General features: G+C 48.0%; 1 protein-coding gene across 2 annotated transcripts in view; it reads right to left on the bottom strand.

Annotated features, from left to right (window-relative positions):
- The window catches only part of HDLBP (high density lipoprotein binding protein), a 90,832-nt gene that overhangs the window by 11,287 nt on the left and 55,803 nt on the right, over positions 1 to 23,742 (bottom strand). For both annotated transcript variants that reach the window (XM_011996375.1, XM_011996373.1), the window contains 15 exons: positions 17,932 to 18,138; positions 17,516 to 17,731; positions 16,710 to 16,916; positions 16,387 to 16,494; positions 14,957 to 15,061; positions 14,523 to 14,601; positions 11,721 to 11,860; positions 10,140 to 10,244; positions 9,899 to 10,012; positions 8,972 to 9,058; positions 8,669 to 8,800; positions 4,531 to 4,749; positions 2,290 to 2,511; positions 1,787 to 2,005; positions 834 to 972 (listed from right to left, as the gene is read on the bottom strand). In XM_011996375.1, coding sequence (XP_011851765.1) covers positions 834 to 972; positions 1,787 to 2,005; positions 2,290 to 2,511; positions 4,531 to 4,749; positions 8,669 to 8,800; positions 8,972 to 9,058; positions 9,899 to 10,012; positions 10,140 to 10,244; positions 11,721 to 11,860; positions 14,523 to 14,601; positions 14,957 to 15,061; positions 16,387 to 16,494; positions 16,710 to 16,916; positions 17,516 to 17,731; positions 17,932 to 18,138 — 2,299 coding nt within the window. The remainder of the gene's footprint in view (positions 1 to 833; positions 973 to 1,786; positions 2,006 to 2,289; positions 2,512 to 4,530; positions 4,750 to 8,668; positions 8,801 to 8,971; positions 9,059 to 9,898; positions 10,013 to 10,139; positions 10,245 to 11,720; positions 11,861 to 14,522; positions 14,602 to 14,956; positions 15,062 to 16,386; positions 16,495 to 16,709; positions 16,917 to 17,515; positions 17,732 to 17,931; positions 18,139 to 23,742) is intronic.

Below are 23,742 nucleotides of genomic sequence, written 5' to 3'. Positions count from 1 at the left end.
TTCTGTGAAATTCTATCAAAATTAAAGTTTTAAATAACCACTGAAGTGTAAAACCTAGATGGAGTGCAGTATGAGTTTATTAGTTTCCTACTCAAAACAGCCTGTGTTCTCAGGAAAACAAAGGGGCTTGAATGGCTGTGTGTGACGTGCTTCCTGGATGCCCAGAGAGATGACGCTATGTGAACTCAGCAGGCTGCAGGGCCACCTGCCGCCCAAACAGCTCAGCCAAGCCTGATACACAGAGTGGAGAGCAGACCTTTTGTTTCACAAATGCAGAGCAAGGGAGAGAGCGGCAACCCACCCACATCCCACAGGTCGCCTCCCCACCACCAGGTGCATGAGCAGAGCTGGGGGCAAGCAGGGTACCGAGAGCTGAATGCCCTCCTAGAGGAACTGCCGGCCACTTGGATGGTGCCCTCCGGCCAGCCAGAGGCAGCAGCTGCCTGCCTCACAGGGGACACCCCACAGTGAAGGGAGGTGTGGAGGAGGAAGCTCTCCAACCGGGCTCATGCAATCCAAACGATATCATGAGAATCACTGGGACTGAACTCGGGGCACCCGAGGATGAGGCTGCACGCTCCTCATTGCCTTGGGACTCGCTACCTTGTGTGTTTCTAGGACATGTGAAGGTCACCTGGTCACTCTGTCAATAACTGACACAGTCCATCTTTTAAAGGCCAGGGAGTGACCCTAAAGCTCTGGAAGTCCCCAGAATACAGAGCTGGTTTTCCAGCAGAGACAGGAAAGAGCCTCACCAGTATGTGCGACAGCTCCGCCTCTCACGTGGGAGGCACCGCTATTAACAAGCAGAACAAGGCTAATGGGGGACCCACCTGGGTTCTCCTCTCTGTCTGGGAATTTAATTTGAACACTGAAATCCCGAGTAATCTGCTGGATTCTGGAACCTTTGGGGCCCATGACAGATCGATGGAATTTCTGGGGTATAGCACATTCTAGTGTCACCTGAGCTTCCTGGAGGGAGGTACACAAAGAAAAAAGAAAACAACAAAGATTAAATTCCTTAGGGCCAGTTTTACAGAACTCTTCACACCACCTTCCTCCCTGTCCTCTACAGCCACTTGGCACAGATGCTCCCCTTCTCCTGAGTCCAGGGCTCCAGGCGCAGGGAGGAGGGAAGGTAGCAGGACAGGTCTAAAGGGGTGGGCCTCCTCTGAAATGTGTCCCAGAAGGCCAGCTGCCGTCCCTGGGGGGTGGCCAATTCAGCCAAGGGAGTGGGACCTCCTGGGGTAGCCTCTGACTCCATGAGGATGCAACGGACTTGATTATCAGAGAAAGGGCATCCAAGGCCCTGGCAGATGAGTGACCTGGAGGGGACACTCTCTGAAGACTGCTTTAGAAAAAGACCACGTCTTCTCGTGACTTCCTGTGGATTCATGTGGATGCCCTCAAATCCATTTTCTTTCCTTCACAGAGGGGAGGAGTGAGCTGGCCCCTTACACAGACTGCATTTCCATTTTTTCTGACCCCTTACAGACTGCATTTTCTTTCTTTCTCTTGCTTTCTTCCCCCCCCCCTTCTTCTTCTCTCTCTTTTTTTTTTTTTTTTTTTTTAAAGTGCTTCTCACAGGCAGAATTCTCACCAACTATCAGGAAGGAGGCCAGACAGGCTGAGGAAAGAAGAGCAAGCACCTGAAAGCCCCTTCTGAAGCCTTCCGGGGCCGTATGAGGGAGTCACCTGCCTGCAGGGTGGAGGGAACACCCATACATGGCTTTGGTGAGTGGCCACTGGGGGGTGAGAACCCGTCCCCGAGCACCCAAGTGCCTACCAGGTCCTCAATGATCTCCTGAATGCGTTTCTTGGCTGCCTCCACACAGTCCTTGGCGCCCTTGAGGGTGACTTTGTCGCTCTGTGTGCCAGAGCGTGGGAAGCTGACCATCACCCCGCCATACTCTTCAGCAATCTCCCGCAAGACCTGGCCTCTCCGGATGACAAAGTGGCGGTGGTGCTTGGGGTCCACCAGCATGGAGTCTTCCACCACATTATCCTGCAGTGTTAAGAAGAGATGGAAGATAAGCCACCCCACCACGGTCCCGGCAGAGTCGGCTGCCACGGCCCGCTCCCCACCACGGCCCCAGCAGAGTCGGACGCCGAGGCCCGCTCCCCACCACGGCCCCGGCAGAGTCGGCTGCCACGGCCCGCTCCCCACCACGGCCCCGGCAGAGTCGCCGCCGAGGCCCGCTCCCCACCACGGCCCCGGCAGAGTCGGCCGCCGAGGCCCGCTCCCCACCACGGTCCCCGCAGAGTCGGCTGCCACGGCCCGCTGCCTACCAGGTTTTGGATCAAGGCCTCCAGCTCCTTCTGTGCCTCTCGAACGGCGTCCTCCTTTCCAATGATGGTGATTAGGTCCTGGTCCTTGTCCTCGGCCGCGGGGAAGATGACGCGTGCTCCCGTGCTGTCACGCACCTTGCGAATTTTGCCGCCCCCCTTGCCAATGAGGAATTTGTGGTATTCTGGCTTGGCACGGATGTCAACAGTGAAACTCTTGGTTTGCTGCAGAAACCAATCCCGCTCTGTTAGCCTGACACCACATGCCGGGACCACAGTGAGGAAGACAAGAGGGCCTGAAGGACAGCAAGGTCAGGCTCCCCTTACATTGTCACCAGTGTCCTGATGTTGCACCAATACCCCCAAAATGGGGCCAGCACACCTCACTGAATAAACAGATGAATACCCAGACAGACCGCACACATACTTCTCTTCCACAACAATCAGATGCTGGTGGTAATGAACACACAGGCTTAGAACCCTGGTCCTGCCACTGACAAGCACTGACCGAACTTCTCCAAGCCATTTTTGATCTGCACAGGGGGAGAAGGGAGCAGCGCGCTGCACGGTGTGTTGGTAGAGTGCACGTCCTGGGGAGCATGGGGTGTGCCCAGCAGAGCAGGAAGCAAGCTGCCCAAGAGGCTTGCCCCATGCTCCCACTTTTCTACCTGCTTTCAGACCAAGCATGCACAAATCTGGGCCAGGCTTCCTGTCCTCCCACGAGTGCTACAGATCAGCTCCCACAAAACCAGCCACTCCCCAAGCTCAAGCTCAGAGGGACACAAGCCAACCAAGGCTATAGGTAGAGACCAGCCCTCAGAGGCCTCATGTAGCACAACACCCTTGTGTGGCAACAAGAAATGAGGGTCCTCGAAAGGCCCTGGACACTGTACTTGTGGACACCAGTGCCTTCGGCAGACTCCTGCAGGGGAACACAGAGAAGTGTGCTGCTCTATGTGACTCAGATCCACAAGGATAGCTCTTGCCTTTCTCTGGACCCAAGACCTGGCCCGCAAGCAAGAACACCAAAGAAAAATGTGCTAGCATAAAAATATTAAATAACTTTGCTATCTTTTAAGGGCAGGTTTCACCAAATACCACCTAGAGACTCTGCTACTTTTCAAAGACACCCACGAATAGCAGCATTAGTCAAAAATCAGGCAATGAATTAGGCAAATCCAATCTAGCAATATGGTAAAAGACAAACCACCAAACCAAGTAGGGATTCCCCAGAAATGCAAGGCTGGTTAAACATCAAGACAAAAAAATCAATCTATACAATCTAACAACAACAAAAAAAGACAAGAAATATGAGGCTCCAGATTAGAGAGAAACACAACTCCACAGACCACGTGATTGTTACATATAAAATAAGAATTCACAAAAAAGTGACTGGCACTAACATGCATGAGCTTCATTTAGCAGTCTCACGAAAGTCCACATACAAAAATCACAAGCACTTCCACGTGCTAACAACTGGAAATGGAAAAAAAGTGCCATTTACAATAGCACTAAAAGAATGACAGCAGTTAGATCTGCTACGTCGAACATAAAAATGTGCAGGATCTGTATGCTAAAAATTATAAAGCACCAATAAAGAATCACAGACCTAAAAAAAAGGGAGAAACGACTGAGTCAAGACCGCCGAGTTGTTGGTCCTCACCAGCCTCATCTTTCGATTTAACATAACCCCAATCAAAGCATGAAAATGCTCTTTTCCTACAAACTGACAGGCTACTTCACCAAGGGATGTACAGCAGCCAGTTGAGAGGGCTTACACTGTTGATTTCTAGACTTCCCATAAATCTGGTGTCACCAGAAGAGCCCAGAAACATATCCACAGATGGGTTTTGACACAAGGACAACAGCAATTCAATGGGCAATCTTTAGAGGTGATGAAAATGAATTTTGATTATTGTGGTCACATGTCTGCATGTTAAGTAAAACTCAGCTATACCTGAAGAATGGTCAGTTTTACTGTAAATCATACTTAAAAGACAAATGCACCCCAAAGCCAATAAGCCAAAGAGCACCGTTTACATATTGTATACATGAGCATCCGGACCTGGAAAGGCCCTCCAGTGACAGCAAAACCAAGAGGCATAACAAGTGTATTACAGAGCTGTTTTCTGACCTGCCACAAAGGAAGGGCATTTAAGGCTTTCCACAGTGAGAAGAGAAGACAGAACACTGCAGTGAGGACCAGGCTTCCTGCCAAGAGTCACGCTCCCTCCGCATGCTCACCTTCTCCTCCGCCAGATGCAGGAGCTGCTTCTTGGCCTTCTCCACATCCGAGGAAGGGCCCCTGATAACAACCGTGTCGCTTCCTGAACCTTCCACGGGAAAGTGAATGTGGACCCCGCCGCACTCCTCCATGATGGAGCGGATCAGACGGCCCTTGGTGCCGATGAGGGAGTTGTGCAGCTTGGCAGGGATGGAGACCTCTACCTCGGCTATGTTGGCCTGAAACCAAACACACAACAGGAGGAGGAAGTTACTTTTTGTGGCAAAAAGGGCAGAGGAAAAGATAAACTATCATCTTTGGTGGTGATGAACACACAGGCTTAGAACCCTGGTGCTGCCACTTACAAACACTGACCAAACTTCTCCAAGCCATTTTTCATCTGCACAGGGAGAGGAGGGAGCAACGTGCTGGATAATGTGTTGGCAGAGTGTACATCCTGGGGAGAGTGGGGTGCGCCCAGCAGAGCAGGCGCACTGGGAGGTGTTTAACTCAACAGGACCCAGCGTCCTCGTGGACGTGTGTTGGGTTGGAGGGCAGGAGCGTGGTAATTTCAGACCACACATAATGCTCTTCTTCAGTCAACTCTCCGGCTCTGCCAGAGGTGGGTCCATATGCCTATGGATGAACTTTTCCTATTAAAACCAAAGGTTCTGCTTTCAGCCAAGATGCAATACCAGGGACTGGACTGAACTTACTGCCTAATGGTGATTTTCACAACCCTGGAGACAGGAACCAAGGTGAGCCCTACAACTGCCCCAACTTGCTGCTACAGTACACAAAGGTGAGGAAACGGAACCATCCAAGATAGCAAGAACAGGAGGTCAGAGCCCAAAGAGACTGGCATCGAGAACCTCCGAGATCTGGAGACCAGCCACTCACACATTGACACACGTGAGGAAATCACCTTGGGCCCGGGAAAGAATCCCCAGAAGGATCACAGGAAACAGTGCCTGCAGCTCAGCTGGGCCTGGTCCAGAGCCGTCCTCAGCAGGTTCAACTTTCTGGGACGTGGAGTATAGTACCCAGAAGGATCTTACCTCAACAGTGGAAATATTTGGGCCTGAACTAAATACTGCTCTGATCCTCCCTAATAAAGCTTAAAAGCAAGTCCTAAAAGGAGCAGAATGTTTCAGAGTAACTTCACAAAGCCAAACAAATACGCAGAGGAATACAAAAACACCCTCATTAAGAAACACTAGAAATGCAAAGAATAGGGGGAAAACCCACAACGAGGAAAAGAAAATAGAAAACCACCCAGAAATGACAGTGTTAGAATCAGCCAGCCAAGGACAGTAAAACAGGTATTTAACTGTATTGTCTATGGCCAAAAGCAGAAAGACTGAACATGAACATGTTAAGAAATGAAAATACAGAAGATACTAATTCAGACTGAACTTCTAGAGAAGAAAACATCTAAAATGAAAATTATATTAGACGAAATTAGGCAGATTAGAACACTGCGAAGAGTTAATGAATTTAAAGAAACTCATGGAGAAAACCGATATGGCCCCTCCCACCGCTCGAATAAACAGAGCACAAGCAGACGACAACTAAGACCCCAGTCACTAGACTCCCTGGCGGGGAGGCAGCAAGGGGCTAACAGAAAAAAATACTCTCAGTGACCAAATATTTTCCACATTTGATGAAATACTGAACACACGTACTCAAGAAGCTTAATAAACACCAAGCTAAGAAACATGAAGAAAACTACACAAAGACACATCCTAACTTGCTCAGAGACCGTGGTAAAATCCTAAAACCAGCCAGAGGGAGAAGGTTTGTCGTGGACGGAGGAACAAGGCCAGGGAGGCGTCAGCTTTCTCATCAGGAACAAGAGGAGACAGCACTGAAGCCAAGTCTTGACAGGAAAAACCTGCCAACCTAGAAACCTTTATGCAGCAGAAACATTTTTTCAAAAGTGAAGAAAAAAATACTTTCAGACATACAAAAAGTGAAGGAATTCATTATCAGATACACACTACAAGAGATGTTAAGTGGTATCTTTCAGACAGAAGGAAAATGAAGACAAGGATCACACCAAGAAATGAAGAGCCCTAGAAATGGCAACTGTGTGGATAATACACACATTTTTTCATATTACTTAAACCTCTTTAAAATATAATGTTTTTTTTTAAAGATTAATAATGTAAATGGGAGACTGAAAGCCAACCATATAAAATCATCACATCGTGGTGACTAAGCACGTGGGGATGGTGGCAGTTATTGTTAATGGGTGTAGTTTCTGGGTAAGATGATGGGAAATGCTCTGAAAACGGACAGGGTGATGGTTGCACAACCTTGTGAATGTACTCAGTTGAATTAACCATTCAAAAAGGATTAAAATGATAAATTCTGCTATGTATATTTTACAACTGAGAAAAAAATTACAGTAAAAAAATTACAGTAAAAGCAATTTAACCACGTGTTAAAGATATGTAATAAATATGTGATATATAACATACATATAATCACAAATGTAATTAAATGCAAACATCATAACTTTTTTTTTTTTTTTTGAGACAAGGTCTGGCTCCATGGTCCAGGCTGGAGTGCAGCAGTGCAATCTCAGCTCACTGCAACCTCCACCTCCCAGGCTCAAGCCATCCTCTCACCTCAACCTCCTGAGTAGCTGGGACTACAGGCATGCAGCACCATTACTGGCTAATTCTTTTTGTAGTTTTAGTAGTGACAGGGTTTTGCCCAGGTTGGTCTTGAACTTGTGAGCTCAAGTGATCTGCCCACCTGAGCCTCCCAAAGTGCTGGGATTACAGGAGTGAGCCACCATGCCCGGCCACAAACATCATAATCTAAAAAGCAGAGATAGATTTAATGTAAAAAGCAAGCTGCCAAAAAGAAACCCACTTTAGTATCATATAAAGTAGGCTGGGTGCAGTGGCTCACACCTGTAATCCCAGCAGTTTGGAAGGCCAAGGTGAGAGGATCACTTGAGCTTAGGAGTTTGAGACTAGCCTGGACAACATAACAAGACCTCATCTCTACTAACTGCAAAAAAAAAAAAAAAATTAGCCCGGTGCGGTAGCATGCGCCTGTGGTCCCAGCTACTTGGAAGGCTAAGGTGGGAGGACTGGTTGAGTCTGGGAAGCCAAGGCTGTAGTGAGACATGACTGCACCACCGCACTCCAGCCTGGACGACAGCAAGACCTCATCTCCAACAAAATTTTAAATATGGGGGGGGGAAGATAACACAGACTTTGGAGCCAAGCACACTACCAGGGAAAAGGCACCATTTTATAATGGCACAGATTACATATATTATGAAGGAGAGGTGACATCAGTATTGACAGCAAAAGGCTAATGCAGGACTATTCTAAAAAAACTTCATGTTAATAAATTTGACAACTTGGAGAAAATAGAAAACCCCTTGAAAGACACTAATTACCAAGTACACACAAAGAAACAGATGATCTATCCATACAGTGTAATATTACCCTGAAATAAAAAAGGACAAAGCAGTGATATAGGTGACAACACACAAATGTCAAAACATCCTGCAAAGTGAAAGCAGACGGGCCCAATAGAGTAGATGTTATGGTTCCACTCACACACAAGTGTAGACAATCCAAAAGCATCTCCTGTGGCTGAAAGCAGACTGGGGGCTGCCTGGGGATAGAGAGGTGCGGGTGAGGGGACTGTGGTTTTAAGGTGCAGCCAAGTGGGATGGAGGGAGACTGTAAAACCACATGGCATGGGACATTTTTGGGGTGATGGTGGGGATGATTTCATGGATGTATACAGATGTCAAAACTATTAAATTGTACACTGTAAATATGTACAATTTACTGCATATCATTTTTTTTTAAAGGAAAGAAAATACCATAAATACCTTCAGATAAGATTTTCAGGTAACAAAAAGAAAATGTCTAATAACACAAGTGGCCATGTCAAACGTTACTGCTGCAGTCCAGGTAAGTAAGCGCCACGAGAGACAAAGGCAGAAAACTGCTGGCCAACTCAGCAGCAGCTTGGATTGAAAGCTGCAATGCGCTGCAGTCTTCCACATCTGCCATCTGAGTCCGTGCTGGCCCAACGACCCTGGCGTGACTCAACCCCAGGCTCAATCTTAGAGGCTGTTAGAGATTTTACTGGGGATCTCCATTAGAAAACATCTCCCATTACCAGGTCTTTCTGAATAGACAGAATCCTGCTCCGGGCAGCTTCGCAGTTGGCTCGCTTGCCTGTGATGATAATGGTCTCTGAATTGCTATTCTCTGCTGGAAGGTCGATCTTGGTGTTGCTTTCTTCACGAATCTACAGGAGAGAGATCACCATGAGAAGCTGACTAGAGCTCTCCCAGAGTTGAGACACAGCTGAGCACAGGGCTAGAAGTAAGCAAGAGTCCCTCCTAGTCTAAAACCAAAAGGGCGCAGGGCTACAAGGGACAGAGCAAGCAGCAGCAAGATGCAGGGGACAAGCTATCACCTTTTTAATGTTTGCGCCTCCTTTCCCAATGATGTTCTTGTGAAACTGTTTGAAGATCGGAACGGAAATTGAATAGCTGTTTTCCACCTTAAAGACAAAAAACACAGCCCGATTCACTGCCTGTGCTAGAGAGTGAAATACAGTATCCCTTCTACCCCTAAGGGTAGCATGAACACAACAGGGCTCTGGCATTTGCAAACAAACCTTCAGGGGTTTGTCATGAGAGTAAGTAAAAGATCACTTGCCCAACAACTAACTTACCTTGCAAATTACAGTCAGTCGACATAAGTCCACCTTTTGGCTAAGAGAGAGTTCATGCCCCATGCCAGGATCAGAGCTGGCTGAGGAAGAGGCTCAGAACACACATGGAGACAGCACAGACCCCTACGCTCTGGGCAGTTCTGCACTTGGCAGTGATGTGACAGCAGCTCACAGTGCTGGAGTCCCTCACCCTCGCCTCTCCCAGGGCAGCCATCAGGTAAGGTGAAGCCCACGGAAATACATGGCCACCTATGGCCTTCTCATCCACTACTCACTACACTTTCTAAACTTGTTCCCACTTCAGTTTTTGAGAAAGATAATAAATCAGTATATGACTCATTTCACCTGTTATACCTCTCCTCTTACTGGATGGGACAGTTTCTCTGGGTATCTGAAGACTCCTCAAGGAAACAAGGTAACTGGGCATGAGAAAAGCAAATCTCCCCACCTGAATTGCAGTCTTAACAATGGCTGCCAATCTAAACATCCAGGTATTAAGTGAGAAGCCGTCACCACTTTGTCCCAAGTCCCTGGATGGAAGCCCAGCCCAGTTCCTATGTGCTTTCTCCAGAGCAGGGGTCCTGTGGGGGTCAGGACTTCTGACAGGACACACGCCCCACCCACCACAGGTGCTGTCGTACAAGAAAGGATGTAAAACACCCCTACCAGATCTGCCACCATCTTCTGCATGTATTTTGTGCACTTTTCCACCTCATTCTTGGGTCCTCTGAGCTGGACAATGTCACTTTTTTGTGCTGGGTCTGGAAAGTTGATGATGACCTAGAACAAATCATGGGGAGACTAAGTTCAAGTATGAGGAAGGACATATATCCCAAATATCAAATATTCCTGAAGTGTGACTTGGACCACTCCTATAGAGTTACAGAATGTCTCTGGGAAACTTTACCTCTGGGAATTTGTCACGAATTTCACGGATCCGTTCACCCTTCTGCCCAATGATTGTGCGATGAAATCTTTGCTCAATGATTAGATCCTTGGTACGCTCATTTTCCTAAAAATACAATTAAAGTAGATGTCATTTATCACAAGCATGGTGAGCAACTCCCCGCTGACACAAGGGGACACCAGGGAGCCCTGGGCGCAGTCCTTCACGGAGCAGGTGAGGTGGTCTCCAGATGGCACCTCGTAGCACCCCTGGGAGCAACCAGCCGTTAGAGTGCACAGCGCATGGTGAGTGCTCTCGCCAAGCATCGCCACACTCCGCAACACTGGCTGCGCGCCACTTTCCTCAACAAAGTCCAATTACACAACTCACTGTAGGACCCTTCAACCGAAAGTGCCATCATGACAGCGGCAATCACCAAAGCAGTTCAGCAAGCACTTCTGTTTTAACAGGTGCTACAGGGGAGGCCCAGCTCTTCCACTCGGAGGCCTGGCATTCTACACAGCAGTGAGTGACCCCTTCTGAAGAGAGGGTGGCTCGGACCACTTTCCTTGCGTGGCTAAGAATGTTCAGCACAGGGCACTGAACCCATATGGCTCTCAACTTCCTCAACAGGCCCCATTAAAATGTCAGAAGAATAAGCAGGGCTGGAATCCAGGGAAGAATACCATCAGCCTACCAAACGTTTCCGAGAATTCTGAGAGATTCTGGATCAGACGGCTATTGGCTGACAGAGAAATAAGGGCTCAGCAGTCAGGAAGGGCATAAAGCAGCCAGGACAACGGACCCGGGCTGGAGGCCAGGCTAAGAGGAGAACCTGGGATATGGGGGAATGAGCACCGGGAAGGCCACAAGCAGTGGGAGGCTGCATCGCACCCTGGATTGCAGCTCAGGGCTATAAAAGAGGTCTGCCAATTTGAGACTCCTCATGGGGGTACTGGGGGGAGGTGAACAAAGAAGCCCCTAAGCGAATGACAGGAACCCTGGTGCACGTTCCTCACACAGTCAGGCCAAAGGGCTGCTGCAGGCACTCACGCAGTCTTTGACCTCTCTGGATACTCAAAGACACCCAGAGACTTTCAAGTGTGGGCATCTGACTCACAGAAGCAAGGGTGCTCACAGCTGGCATAAGCATGCACGAAACGTTGGGGAGCCCAGAGCAGTGCAGTGCTTCTGCCAGGTGATAGAGAGCAACAGCCCCCACTTCAGGTTTGCAGTGATCCTCGAGTTTGGCCTTACATGAGAACCACCTGGGATGCCTTTGAGAATCCAGAAATGTCTGTCACAATCTCTGGAGATGGTACCCAGGCATCTGGGAACCCAGGGTGTGGCCAAGGCCAAGACGCTGCCACACAGTCTCTGTGCCCTTCTAGCACAGCACACAGCCATGGAGGACAAGACGTGCAGGTGACCTGGGGAGGATAAAGGAAATGTGGCCCCAGGGAGTCAAATCCGGTTCCAGTGCAACGTGGGATTTGTTGACTTCCATTCTCCAAGGCCGCACACCACAACACGCTGCTCCTTAGAGGGAGCCAACAGACGCAAGGCCAGCGCCTTCCTAGAGGCCCCGGACATGGCACTTACCATGCGAGATGCAAGCTCCAGCAGCTCTCGCTTGGCCTGCTGCACACCCTGTGGGTCCCCCTCAATGCGGATCAAATTGCTCTTCTCACTGTCAGGAGGGATGCGCACGGACACCTTGTACTGGTCTTTGATTCTGTTTACTTAGGAACACAAAAGGAAACACATTTAGGACACAGACCAACAACATTCTGCCAGTGACTAACAACTAGGCAGGACGGGGCTAAAGTGCCACATAACCTTATCAGTGATTCCCATTCACCAAAAATGACGCTTAGCTTCCAAAACAAGAATCTCCCTTGTCTAGAATGGGGGCCAGTTATGATCTTGACCTGGATCACAAGGGTTCTGGAGGACAGGCTCTCAGCCTCGACCACAAGTTGGCAATGCCCCGAGACCTTCAAGTAACTGATGGTTGGGGCCACTCAGTCTGGGATTTAGCTCGTCTGGGGTATGGCTGGGGCTTCAGAATACTTAAAAGATTCCAGGTGTTTCTAACGTGCAGTAAGTCTGGGAACTACTATTCTCAAGTTAAAAAAATCACACACATTAACTCCACACAAAAGCACTCACTGATGCCTAAGAGCCTTGCGGGGACCATGCTGCTGCCCAGAGACCCCATCTACTGTTGGCTCAGATTCGAACTGAGCACTTCACTATGTCTGCAAGACAAGTGCTGTTGCAAACCCTCCTGCTGTCAACCTCTCTGGATAGAACCCAGTACCCCCAAGTTAGAGTTCCAGGTCCCCCAAACTCTGGAGAAGCCGCATCATCAGGAAACAAGGCAGGAATCTTGCCCACTGTGCAGTAAAGGAAAGCCCAGCTTGCTGGCAGGACCACCAGGAGGACTTTTTGTGCATCCATCCCGAACACATGCACATGCAGAGGCAGCAACGAGGCGATGCGCTGATGGAGGGTGACATGGACATACAGCTGTTCCAGGTGGAGCAACACAAGACAAGAGAAGCAGAGGACATGGGAGATGGGCAGCAGGTTTTTTTAGATTACGAAGGAAAACGAGAGTTAGGAACTGCATGAGAAGAAATCAGAACAGACATGACTCACTAAGCTATATTCTGCAATTTCTCGGGGGCAGAAACTAGAAATTAATGTTAGAATTACACTACTGTACTTCCATATATATGTGTTTTGAGACAAGGTCTTGCTCTGTCACCCAGGTTAAAATGCAGTGGCATGGTATGATCACGGCTCACTGTAGCCTTGACTTCCTGGGCTCAAGTGATATTCCTGCCTCAGCCTCCTGAGTAGCTGGGACCACAGGCCTGGCTAAATTTTTCTTTTTTGTAGAGATGGGGGCCTCACTATGTTGCCCAGGCTCATCTCTAACTCCTGGACTCAGGTGATCCTCCTGCCTTGGTCTCCCAAAATGCTGGGATTACAGCCAAGAGCCACTGTGTCAGGCCTAAATAAACACTACGGTTAACCAAAACCAAAACAAAACATAAAAGCAAGTTTATGGTGTGTGCATGGTTCAAGCAGTGCGCAAAAATGTCACTTTGTGCCTGTAGACTCTCGTCCCTGACCACAAAACGTAATACTGACATCAGAGAGCTCACCATTGCACAGGCCACAGCACAGCTGACAAGCCTATGTTTACTCGTAACAAAAACGGATACACGGACATCAGTCATGAGATGCAGGTTAGTGTCCCACTCCCTGGGAAAGGCTCCTTCATCCACTGAACTATCCAGGAATGGAGGACGTGTTTGCCTTCTCACCTTCCACCCTGGCGCCTGGCCCGACTCACACTTTTAATACCAGCATCTCGGGAAGCCGAGGAGGGCAGATCACCTGAGCCCAGGAATTTGAGACCAGCCTGGCCAACACGGTGAAACCTCGTCTCTTCTAAAAATACAAAAATTGCCAGGTGCGGTGGCTCACGCCTGTAATCCCAGCACTTTGGGAGGCCCTGGTGGGCAGATCACGAGGTCAGGAGATCGAGACCATCCTGGCTAACACCGTGAAACTCCGCCTCTACAAAAAATACCAAAAAAAATTAGCCAGGCATGGTGGCGGACGCCTGCAGTCCCAGCTACTCGGGAGGCTGAGGCAGGAGAATGGTGTGAATCCGGCAGGCGGAGCTTGCAGTGAACTGAGATGGCACCACTGCACTCCAGCCCGGGCAACAGAGTAAGACTCCGTCTCCAAACAAACAAATAAACAAACAAAATTAGCTGCAAGTGGTGGTATGCGCCTGTAGTCCCAGCTACACAGGAGGCTGAGGCAGGAGAATTGCTTGAGCCCGGTAGGCAGAGGTTGTAATGAGTTGAGATCACGCCACTGCACTCCAGCCTGGGTGACAGAGCGAGACCCTGTCTCAAAAAGAAAAAAAGTATCCCTCCCCATGTTGTTTCTACTTGGGCTCAAATCTAGACCTTTTTTACGCTTCAGTGAGTTCCAGATCAGCAGTTTCCAAGTTCAGAAGGCATGAGTACTACAAACACTGATGTGAGGCTAACGTAGCAGGTCTGACTGAAATACAGAGGATGCTGCCCTTGGGCGTGCCTTCAACATGGCCCCTGTGGGTTACTTGGGGAGGGCTTAGATGGAGTTCCAAAAGTGACAATTCACCCACTGGCCAAACAGCTCTAATCCAACCACTGCACCAAGGGGCAAAGGAAAAGTGGCCTCTTCCCGCAGGCAGGAGAATGTAAAGTCTGAAACTCCCATTACAGGTAGCACTGGGCCTGGACTGTCTGCACAAACGTCCTAGTTCTCACACCTGACACCCCAACAAGGGTCTCAGGGCACACTGGCCCCACTGCAACAGACAGCCTCACTCACTGTTGGCGCCGCTCTTCCCAATGAGGTGCCTGTGGAACTTGTGGTCGATGTTGATCTCCACGTAGTCCATCCGGTTAATCTGCAGGAGGCACAGAGGTCCATGGATGTGCCCAGTTACTTGATCAATGAGCTGAACCAACACCCGGCAGTCTCCATGGTTGCCTTTTCTGACCACTCAGCTGTCAGGAATTGTTGGAGACTGCCCCTGTGTCTCCCCTGAAAGATGCCGTCTTCAAAATAAAGTTTCCTCTACCCACAATTATTCCAGGACTTCAGTCAGCTTCTAGTTGTTTCAGAACTTAGTACTCACCTAGCTAGGATGCCCTGGGTGCCTGTGCCCAGCCATGTGGGATGTCACCTAGAGATGACCACCCATGCCCAACTCAGAGCCTCCCTTGTCACCAGCACACACAACATTCCAAAGGGCACCTTACCAAATCTTTGACCATGCCTTCTATCTGTTCCTGGGCCACATTGACATCCTCTGTAGGGCCCTCCAAGGTGATCTTGTCTTCGCCCTCTGTGAACTCGATGTGAACCTACCACACCAAAACCACACAAAAAGAGATGGCTAAAACAGAATGGCCCAGCTGCGGCCCCTCAGCTCCCAGTGTGCAATTGCTGGTCCTCAGGGAGCCCACGGGTGCTCTCTTGGGAGTGGCTTCTGATCCCAAATTGCCTCATGTATATGTTAGGGAGGGAGGGACATATACACAGACATCAAGCAAAGTTGAAAGGCAGGGTTAGGGAGCCATAATCAGGAAACTCAACACTGTGGCCGAATAATCTTGCCTTTCACTGAGAACACGGTTTGCTCCACAGAAGCCACTAACATAAAGCATGCGAGATGCTCATGCATCATCTGAACTTTTACAAGGCCTGGTCCTCTTCAGTCGCATGAAGAATGAGACAGGGCACGGATGGAATTTTAAAACTAGTACAGCTGCACCAAGGTGGCAAAGTGACTTGCTCGACGTAGACGAGGCTGCCAGCTTTCCTGGTTTATTACCCTCCAGGTAAGGAGTTAAGGGAGGGAGACTGGTCCTTATATGAAGCTATAAGGAAAAGGGGCTGGGCACAGTGACTCACACCCATAACCTCAACTTTTTGAGAGGCTGAGGCAGGAGGACTGCTTGAGCCCAAGAGTTCGAGATCAGCCTGGGCAACACAGCAAGACCCTGCCTCCACAAAAACTAGCCTGGGATGGTGGTGCGCGCCTGTAGTGCCAGCTACTTGTGAAGCTGAGACGAGTGGATCACTTGAGCCATGAGTTCAAGGCTGCAGTGAGCTATGATCGTGCCACTGCACCCCAGCTTGGGTGACAGAGTGAGGCTTTGTCACTAAAAAGAAGGAATAAAATAAAAAAAATTTTATTTTTAAAAAGGACTGTAACATTAACTGGAAACAAATTTTAAACAAAACAGGAATTAAATATGATGGTTGGATTCTCTGGTATTTCTTTTTTGTTCATGTTTTCTGGATGCTACAATCTCCTTTGGTAAACTGAGAAAGCTTTAAATTCACTCTTCATACAATTTGTATACAAGTTCTGCTCTTCAAACGATTATGAAGTTATTTCACCATAATTACTAAATGACATGTTTCCTAAGATACTTATGAAACCTAGTAACACACAATCCTCTCTGGTTAAAGACTAGAAGGATGGTACAGACATCTACAGACATTTATTCTGCTGTTCTTCAGCTAACATGGAAGTTGGCCATGTCAAACAGGCCCGTTAATTCAGAAAAATACACCAGTTTTCAAGGGCATCCACAGTACAAAGGTCAACAAAGCAATGTCAGAAACAGAAAGACAGAAAACAAGACAAATTCAATACAACAGGTGAAAAACGTGTCCTTACCTTTGGCATCTGCTGAGTGATTTTGGCCAGGTTCTGCCCTTTCTTGCCAATGATGAAACGGTGAAGCCAGGAAGGGGCGGCGACAGAGGAGACGGTGAAGCTATTGGCCTAAGAAAACGGGAAAACAGCCATGGGTTTGCAGAGCTCAAGGTCACGTCACAGTGAAAGCCAGGCTGCTCACCTGGGGCTCAGAGACGCGCACTCCCCAAACCTGGGCACCTGCACTGTGTCCAGGCCCCAGGATTTACAAATCGAGAGCTCATCCATGAAGGCCCCGCGGACTCCACTCAAAGGAGACACATTTCATGCTCAGAGGCAGTTACCTTGGCATAGACTTCAGTCAACGCCTGACCTAACTTTTCAGGTTCGCCTCGAAGTATTACAGTCTCAGAGATGCTGTCTGAGGGCGGGATCTCAACGGAAACTCCAGTTCTCTCAAGGATCTCCTGCAATGAATTGCCCTTGGGCCCGATGACATACTTGTGCTGGGATTTCTTCACTTCCACTGCAATGGTTGTAGTCTTCTTTTTCTAAATAAGAGCACCATAAGGGGCAGTCAAAGGGAAAGGTGTGGAAAGCGGGCAGGTGGGCACGGCCACTGCTGCAGAAAGCAAGCCAAAGTGGCCCAGACTACAGATGCTGATCCCAAGAAGTGAACAACAGTGATCAGGACTAGCCAATCCCCACCAACTTCACTGCTCAAGACTGGATTTTCCCTAGAATAGTCACCCGCCGGCTGATAACTTCGTCCTTGAACACTGCAAAACACCCAATCCTTTCCTTCAATTAAGGAACCCGTTTCGGATCTCAAAGTTCACTAAGCGGAGCTAACAGCTTAATCTAAGACGTGAACAAGTCTGGGTTGTGCGTCTGACCTGGGGCAGCCCAGCTGGCAGCATGTCAGCACAGCCAGAGGCCCAGGACAGCAAGGACAACCAGCCTGCAGATGCTCAACAGCAAGGGACGGGCGGGCACTGATCTCACACGGGCCACTCTAGTGTAGAGACAATAAGCATCTTCATCAAGGACAAAAAGATAAGGGGCTGAGCCAGGCCTTAACTGAATCTCCAGACCCAAATCCTAGTTTCTATTCCTGCCCATGGGGATTTGCCTCCTCTAAATCATGTACCTTCTCCTCATAAATCTTCTTGATGCGAGCCACGGCCTGAGCCAACTGCTCCTTCTCTCCAGTGAAGACAATCTCTGTCCGGTTCACGCTGGGTGGGGGGATGTTGATGCGTGTCCCTGTCTCTTGCATGATCTCGCCGACCAGTCTATTATACGGCCCAGCGATGAAGGGGTGGAATGCCTTTTCTACTTCTAGCCTCTCCACAGCACGTTTGTCCTGGAAAGGAAGGGATGACCTGATGAGAACAGGCCTCTGAAAACAAACTGGGGACAGACAGGGCTTCTCAGGGTTGGAGTCAAGCCCTCCACCCCCACCACCTTATGCCTTTACGTCCACACTGGACACAGCAACCCATGAGGGAGTGAGGTCTGCACAAGGAGGAAGGCAGGGGCACGAGGCACTCACGCAGGCCTCACCTGCTCGGCAGAGATGAGTAAGACTTCGTGGCGAGCTTTCTCGATGCCCTCTTTGGTGCCGGTGATCTTGATCTGATTGCTGGGGTCATCTGGGCGTGGGATCTGGATTTTGGTTGCAGTTTTTAGCTCCAAGTCTTGCAGTTTCTCTCCATTTTTGCCAATAACAAAGCGATGGTGTTCTTTGGGAATGGCAACAGTTGCTGAGGCCTACAGCAAGAAGAGAATCAAGGAAAACAAGAGTATTTGTAGGATCTGAAGGAGCGTATTTTTCCAAGACATTCTGGCAGAAACACCATCTTTGCTTATTCTTGCCCACCAGCCCCAACCCATCCATTAGAACAGCCTGAGCTTACACATCACATGCTTGGGGAAGATTGCCCTGACTCCCAGCCTAGCGTAAGTTCAAGTGTATCCGCACTACTAAACATCCACTGGAATATACACCCACAAAGGGAGGCAACAGTTCACATCCACAGAAGCTGGACAGGAAGAAGCATGACTGCATATCCAGAAACCCTGAAAAAACTGCTGGGTTAAATTCTATTTATAGCAGGGAGAAAAGACTGAAATCCAGAAGTTAACAACATTAACTTCCACAAACAACAACTACTTGGAAGATGTAATGACAGAGATGCGTTTCCTTTTTTTTTTGAGACGGAGTCTCGCTCTGTCGCCAGGCTGGAGTGCAATGGCGTGATCTTAGCTCACTGTAACCTCCACCTCCCAGATTCAAGGGATTCTCCTGCCTCAGCCTCCCGAGTAGCTGGGACTACAGGCGTGTGCCACCACGCCCGGCTAATTTTTATATTTTTAGTAGAGACAAGGTTTCACCATGTTGGCCAGGATGGTCTCGAACTCCTGACCTCGTGATCCGCCCACTTCGGCCTCCCAAAGTGCTGGGATTGCAGGTGTGAGCCACTGCGCCTGGCCAAAAGATGTGTTTCTAATAGAAAAAAGGACAAAAGAAAAAAAGGACAGGAAGAAAGCTAGACATAAAGCGCAACACAAGGCGAAGTATGTGCATTAGAAACTAGAAAACACTCCTTAAAAGAGGTAAAAGAAGGTTTAAGTAGATGGCAGTTATCCCAATTAACTTTAAAATATTAATACAATTTCAAACAGCTGATTATAAAGGTTGTAACACAGAACAAACACAAATAAACCAGAAAACCCTGAAAAAGAATAGTGCAGGGTGGAGGTGTTAACAGTGGTCCTAGACATTAAACATGAAACCATTATCATTAACATAGGAAATATCAGTATATGGAAAGACAGACCTGCTGGTCTGAACTGAAAACCCAGAAACAGACCTAAGTTAATATAAACACCTAGCACATTATAAAAGCAGCCACTCAAGCCCACTGGAGCAAAATGTCTTTTCAAGATGGTGATGGCATGCCTGTAATCCCAGCACTCTGGGAGGCTGAGGTGAGAGGATTGTTTGAGCCTAGGAGTCCAAGATCAGCCTAGACGACATGGTGAGACTTCACTTCTACAAAAATTTTAAAAATCAGCTGGCCAAGGCCAGGCACGGTGGCTCATGCCTGTAATCCCAGCACTCTGGGAGGCTGAGGAGGGCGGATCATGAGGTCAGGAGATCAAGACCATCCTGGCTAACACAGTGAAACTCTGTCTCTACTAAAAATACAAAAATTAGTTGGGCGAGGTGGCAGGTGCCTGTAGTCCCAGCTACTTGGGAGGCTGAGGCAGGACAATGGCGTGAACCCGGGAGGCGGAGCTTGCAGTAAGCCGAGACTGCGCCACTGCACTCCAGCCTGGATGACAGAGCGAGACTCTGTCTCAAAAAGAAAAAAAAATAGCTGGCCATGGTGACATGTGCCTGTGGTCCCAGCTACTGGGGTGGTGGAGGCAGGAGGACTGCCTAAGCCTAGGAGGTTGAGGCTCTGGTGAGCCGTGATCACGCCATGGCACTTCAGCTTATGTGGCAGGCTGAGACCCTGTGTTAAAACAAAACAAAACAAAAAAATAGTGCTGACAACTCGAAAGCCATATGGAAAAAGGTGAAACTTGATCAGTGCCTCAACCCTATTTGCAATAAATTCCAAATAGATCAGAAACTGAAATGTAAGAACACATTTACAAGCAGCAGAAGAAAATATAAACTTTCTTAGGACCTGATAGTGCAAAAACTTTCCTAACAATGACTCAAGATAACAAAAAATGCAAGTGGTCCTCATATATTGAAAAGGTGCTCAATCTTGCTCATCAGAAAAATGCAAATTAAAAGTATATTTGGTTGCCTCTCTCAGGGGCTAAAACCCAAGAATGTGATGAGCCTGGCTCCTGCATAGTGCTGATGAGACTGCAAAACACTAACTCCTAAGGAAAGAAATTTAGCATCAGATGGCCCAATTCCATATGCAGCCACCCTCTGACCCAGCCATCTCACTTGTAGGAATATATCCCAAGATACACTGGGTAAAATAGGAAATAGCATATGCACACGATTTTTACTGTAAAATAATTTGTAACAGCTAAAGTCTGGAAACTACCCAAATGCCCATCAGTAGGAGAGCCTGGGTAAATTACAGTATGCCCATAGAGTATTACACTTCTGAATAAAGAAATGAGAAAAATCACTACTTACTGATATGCAGACACCTCCAAACAATAATAAAAGAAAAAAAGCAAGGATAGAACAGGGCGTATGGCAAGCTGTATTTTGCTTCTGTTCTCAAATAACAAACAACAAAGCATAAACCAGGACCAGGAATTGCCGCCTACAGAGGTGGGGAGGGAGCAGGGTGAAGGTAACAGGCTAGGGAAATTTCTCTAATTTATATAAATGAAGTATATAAATAAATATACTTTATTATATAACGTTGACTTTGCAAGCATATAAATGTTGAAATACTTTTTAAAAATTGACAATAAATGGAAACAAATGTATCTAACTATATCAAGATGACAGGAAAACTCAGAAAAAAAGAATTACTTCAAGTCATTTTGAACTCATGATTTTCCTTTTTTGAGATAGGCTCTCACTCTGTCACCTAGGCTGGGTTGCAGTGGTGCACACACCGCTCACAGAAGCCTCCACCTCCCAGGCTCAAACAATCCTTTCTCCTCAGACTTCTAAGTAGCTGGGATTACAGGTGAGCGCCACCACACCCAGCTATTTTTTGTAGAGATGGGGTCTGGCCACGTTGCCCAGGCTGGTCTCAAATTCCTGGGCTCATGCAATCTGCTCACCTCGGCTTCCCGAAGTGCTAGGATTACAGGTGTGAGACCCACCGCCTGATGTGCCTTTCTTAAAAGCACAATTTTCCTAGCTCTGTCTTCTGAAAAAGCCTAGAAGCTCTTGACAACCTAGTCGCCATGTCCAGCTATGGAGACTGGAGTCTCCAACTGCAATTTCCTACTCAAAAGGTTCAGAGTTCATAGAGAAATAGCTGACTCAAGGTCTGTGGAAGGAAATATGTAAGATTAGCCTGAGGCATCTTTCTGTGTTAGAAATTAAGAAGTTATTTATTTATTTATTTTTGAGGCAGAGTCTTGCTCAGTCGCCCAGGCTGGAGTGCAGTGGTGCGATCTCAGCTCAGTGCAACCTCTGCCTCCCGGGTTCAAGTGATTCTCCTGCCTCAGTCTCCTGAGTAGCTGGGATTACAGGCGTGCACCACCATGCCTGGCTAATTTTTTTTTTGTATTTTTAGTAGAGATGGGGTTTCGCCATATTGGCCAGGCTGGTCTCAAACTCCTGACCTGAGGTGATCTGCCCACCTCAACCTCCCAAAGTGCTGGGGATTATAGGCATGAGCCACCACGCCTGGCCAGAAGTTATTGATATTAATGGGTCATGACAGAAAGCTGCAGGGAACAAAACTGAAAGGAGGGGACCCACTGGCCAAAGATGGAGCATCTCCAGCATGAAGAATGACGGACAATGCCTGAGTTCATAATGACACTAAAAGAGTCACTGATCAACACTGAAGTCGCTGGAGTGCCAAAGAATCAATTATTTATCTGGCACTTCCCACTCAACTGCTGATAAAGAAAAATTCTTCTTTACAAGAATTATCAACTAATATATGAGCAGGGAGAGAATTAGAAAAGCATAATTTGCAACCCTTAACGAATTTGGGCAGTAACCACCAACTGATAGTAAAACGATTACACAAACCACTGATAGGGAACTTTACAAGGGAAGACCCAGACCTGAGCCTACTGATCAATCTCAAAATCAGTACAAGCAGAACAACCAGCAGTCACAGCACGGACTGAGCACCACCTACAGGGTCTTCTTGCCAAACAAGCTGACTGCGGAAGTAAACAAGCCCCTAGAGATCTAATACCAGTTCACCAAAAATAATCAGTGGCTAGCAGAACAAACCAAACACCCACAGTCCCCAATAATCAATGGCATTAAAAAAAAGGGAGGACTGGCTGGGCATGGTGGCTCATGTCTGTAATTCCAACACTTTGGGAGGCTGAAGTGGTGGATCATTTGAGCCTAGGAGTTCAAGACCAGCCTGGGCAACATGGTGAAAACTCGTACCTGCCACAAAAAAAAAAAAAAAAAAAAAAAAAAAAAAAAAAAAGCCAGGCCTGATGGTGCATGCCTGCAGTCTCAACTACTTGATGGGCTGAGTCAGGAGGATCACTTGAGCCCAGGAGGTCAAGGCTGCCGGGAGCTGTGTCTGCACCACCGCATTCCAGCCTGGGCAACAAAATGAGATCCTGTCTCAAAAAAAAAAAGGGGGGGAGGGGTAGGAGGGACTGTTACAGTGTTAAGCACTGTTAAAGAATGAGAAGAGACTTAGGACTCTATAGTCAAATGCAACACTGGGACCTTGTATGGACAATCACTTGAACAGACCAACTGGAAGAAACATCTTTGAGATGATGAGGAAAGTCCAACACAGACTGGGTTAAACACAGGTATAATATTAAGAAACCACTATCAATATGACTACATGAGTTAAGAGCAGAATGACTACACATATGTATACATAAAAACGGGACTCCCTGAAGTAAGGCACAATAATGTATCTGGGATTTGTTTTAAGATAATCGAGGAGCAGGAGAGAGTGTCAAGGGTGAATGTCTTCATTCTGATCCATATATTCAGTGAAGTGGCCCTTTCCCCTGCAGTGTTCATTACAAAACAGAGGCTCAAATATCCACTGACTGGCAGACACCAGCAAAACTTTCAGAGCCTATTATGCACTGGCCACAATGCTGGGCAATTACAAGCAACACTTTCACCTTCCTAACACTTAACACTCCATGAAGCCAGCTGGGGTTGGGAACTGTCCTGATGCCCCCATGTGATTAAGTGGCACAGCTGGACCTGCATCAGGCGGCACTCCCCTGCCTCGCCTCCTGGCTACGCCCTGTGCTCCTACCCCTCGGCCCCTCTCCCATCAGATCCCCACCGTCCAACCACCATGCTCCAGGGTGCTCCAGATCCAGCTCCCACAAGATCAAGGAGACTCAGTAGCAGATGGGAAGAACCCCCATTCCTAAATAAGCCTATGCAGTACAACAGCAGTCATGCAACATTTTAATAAGATTGTTTACATTTTTCTTGGTCTTTAAGACCAGTTAGGGAGAAATGCATCAGAGATTTGCTTATTACAAATGTTCTTCAATAAAGTCCAAGTACTAGGAAAGTGGCTTAAAATATAATTTGAACTTGGCCGGGCGCGGTGGCTCAAGCCTGTAATCCCAGCACTTTGGGAGGCCGAGATGGGCGGATCACAAGGTCAGGAGATCGAGACCATCCTGGCTAACACGGTGAAACCCCGTCTCTACTAAAAAATACAAAAATCTAGCCGGGCGAGGTGGCGG

The sequence above is a fragment of the Mandrillus leucophaeus genome, unplaced genomic scaffold (genome assembly GCF_000951045.1).
Source record: "Mandrillus leucophaeus isolate KB7577 unplaced genomic scaffold, Mleu.le_1.0 Scaffold510, whole genome shotgun sequence".
NCBI classification, from domain to species: domain Eukaryota; kingdom Metazoa; phylum Chordata; class Mammalia; order Primates; family Cercopithecidae; genus Mandrillus; species Mandrillus leucophaeus.
The sequence above is the reverse complement of the archived record's forward strand: the minus strand, read 5'-3'. Positions and strand labels throughout refer to the sequence as shown.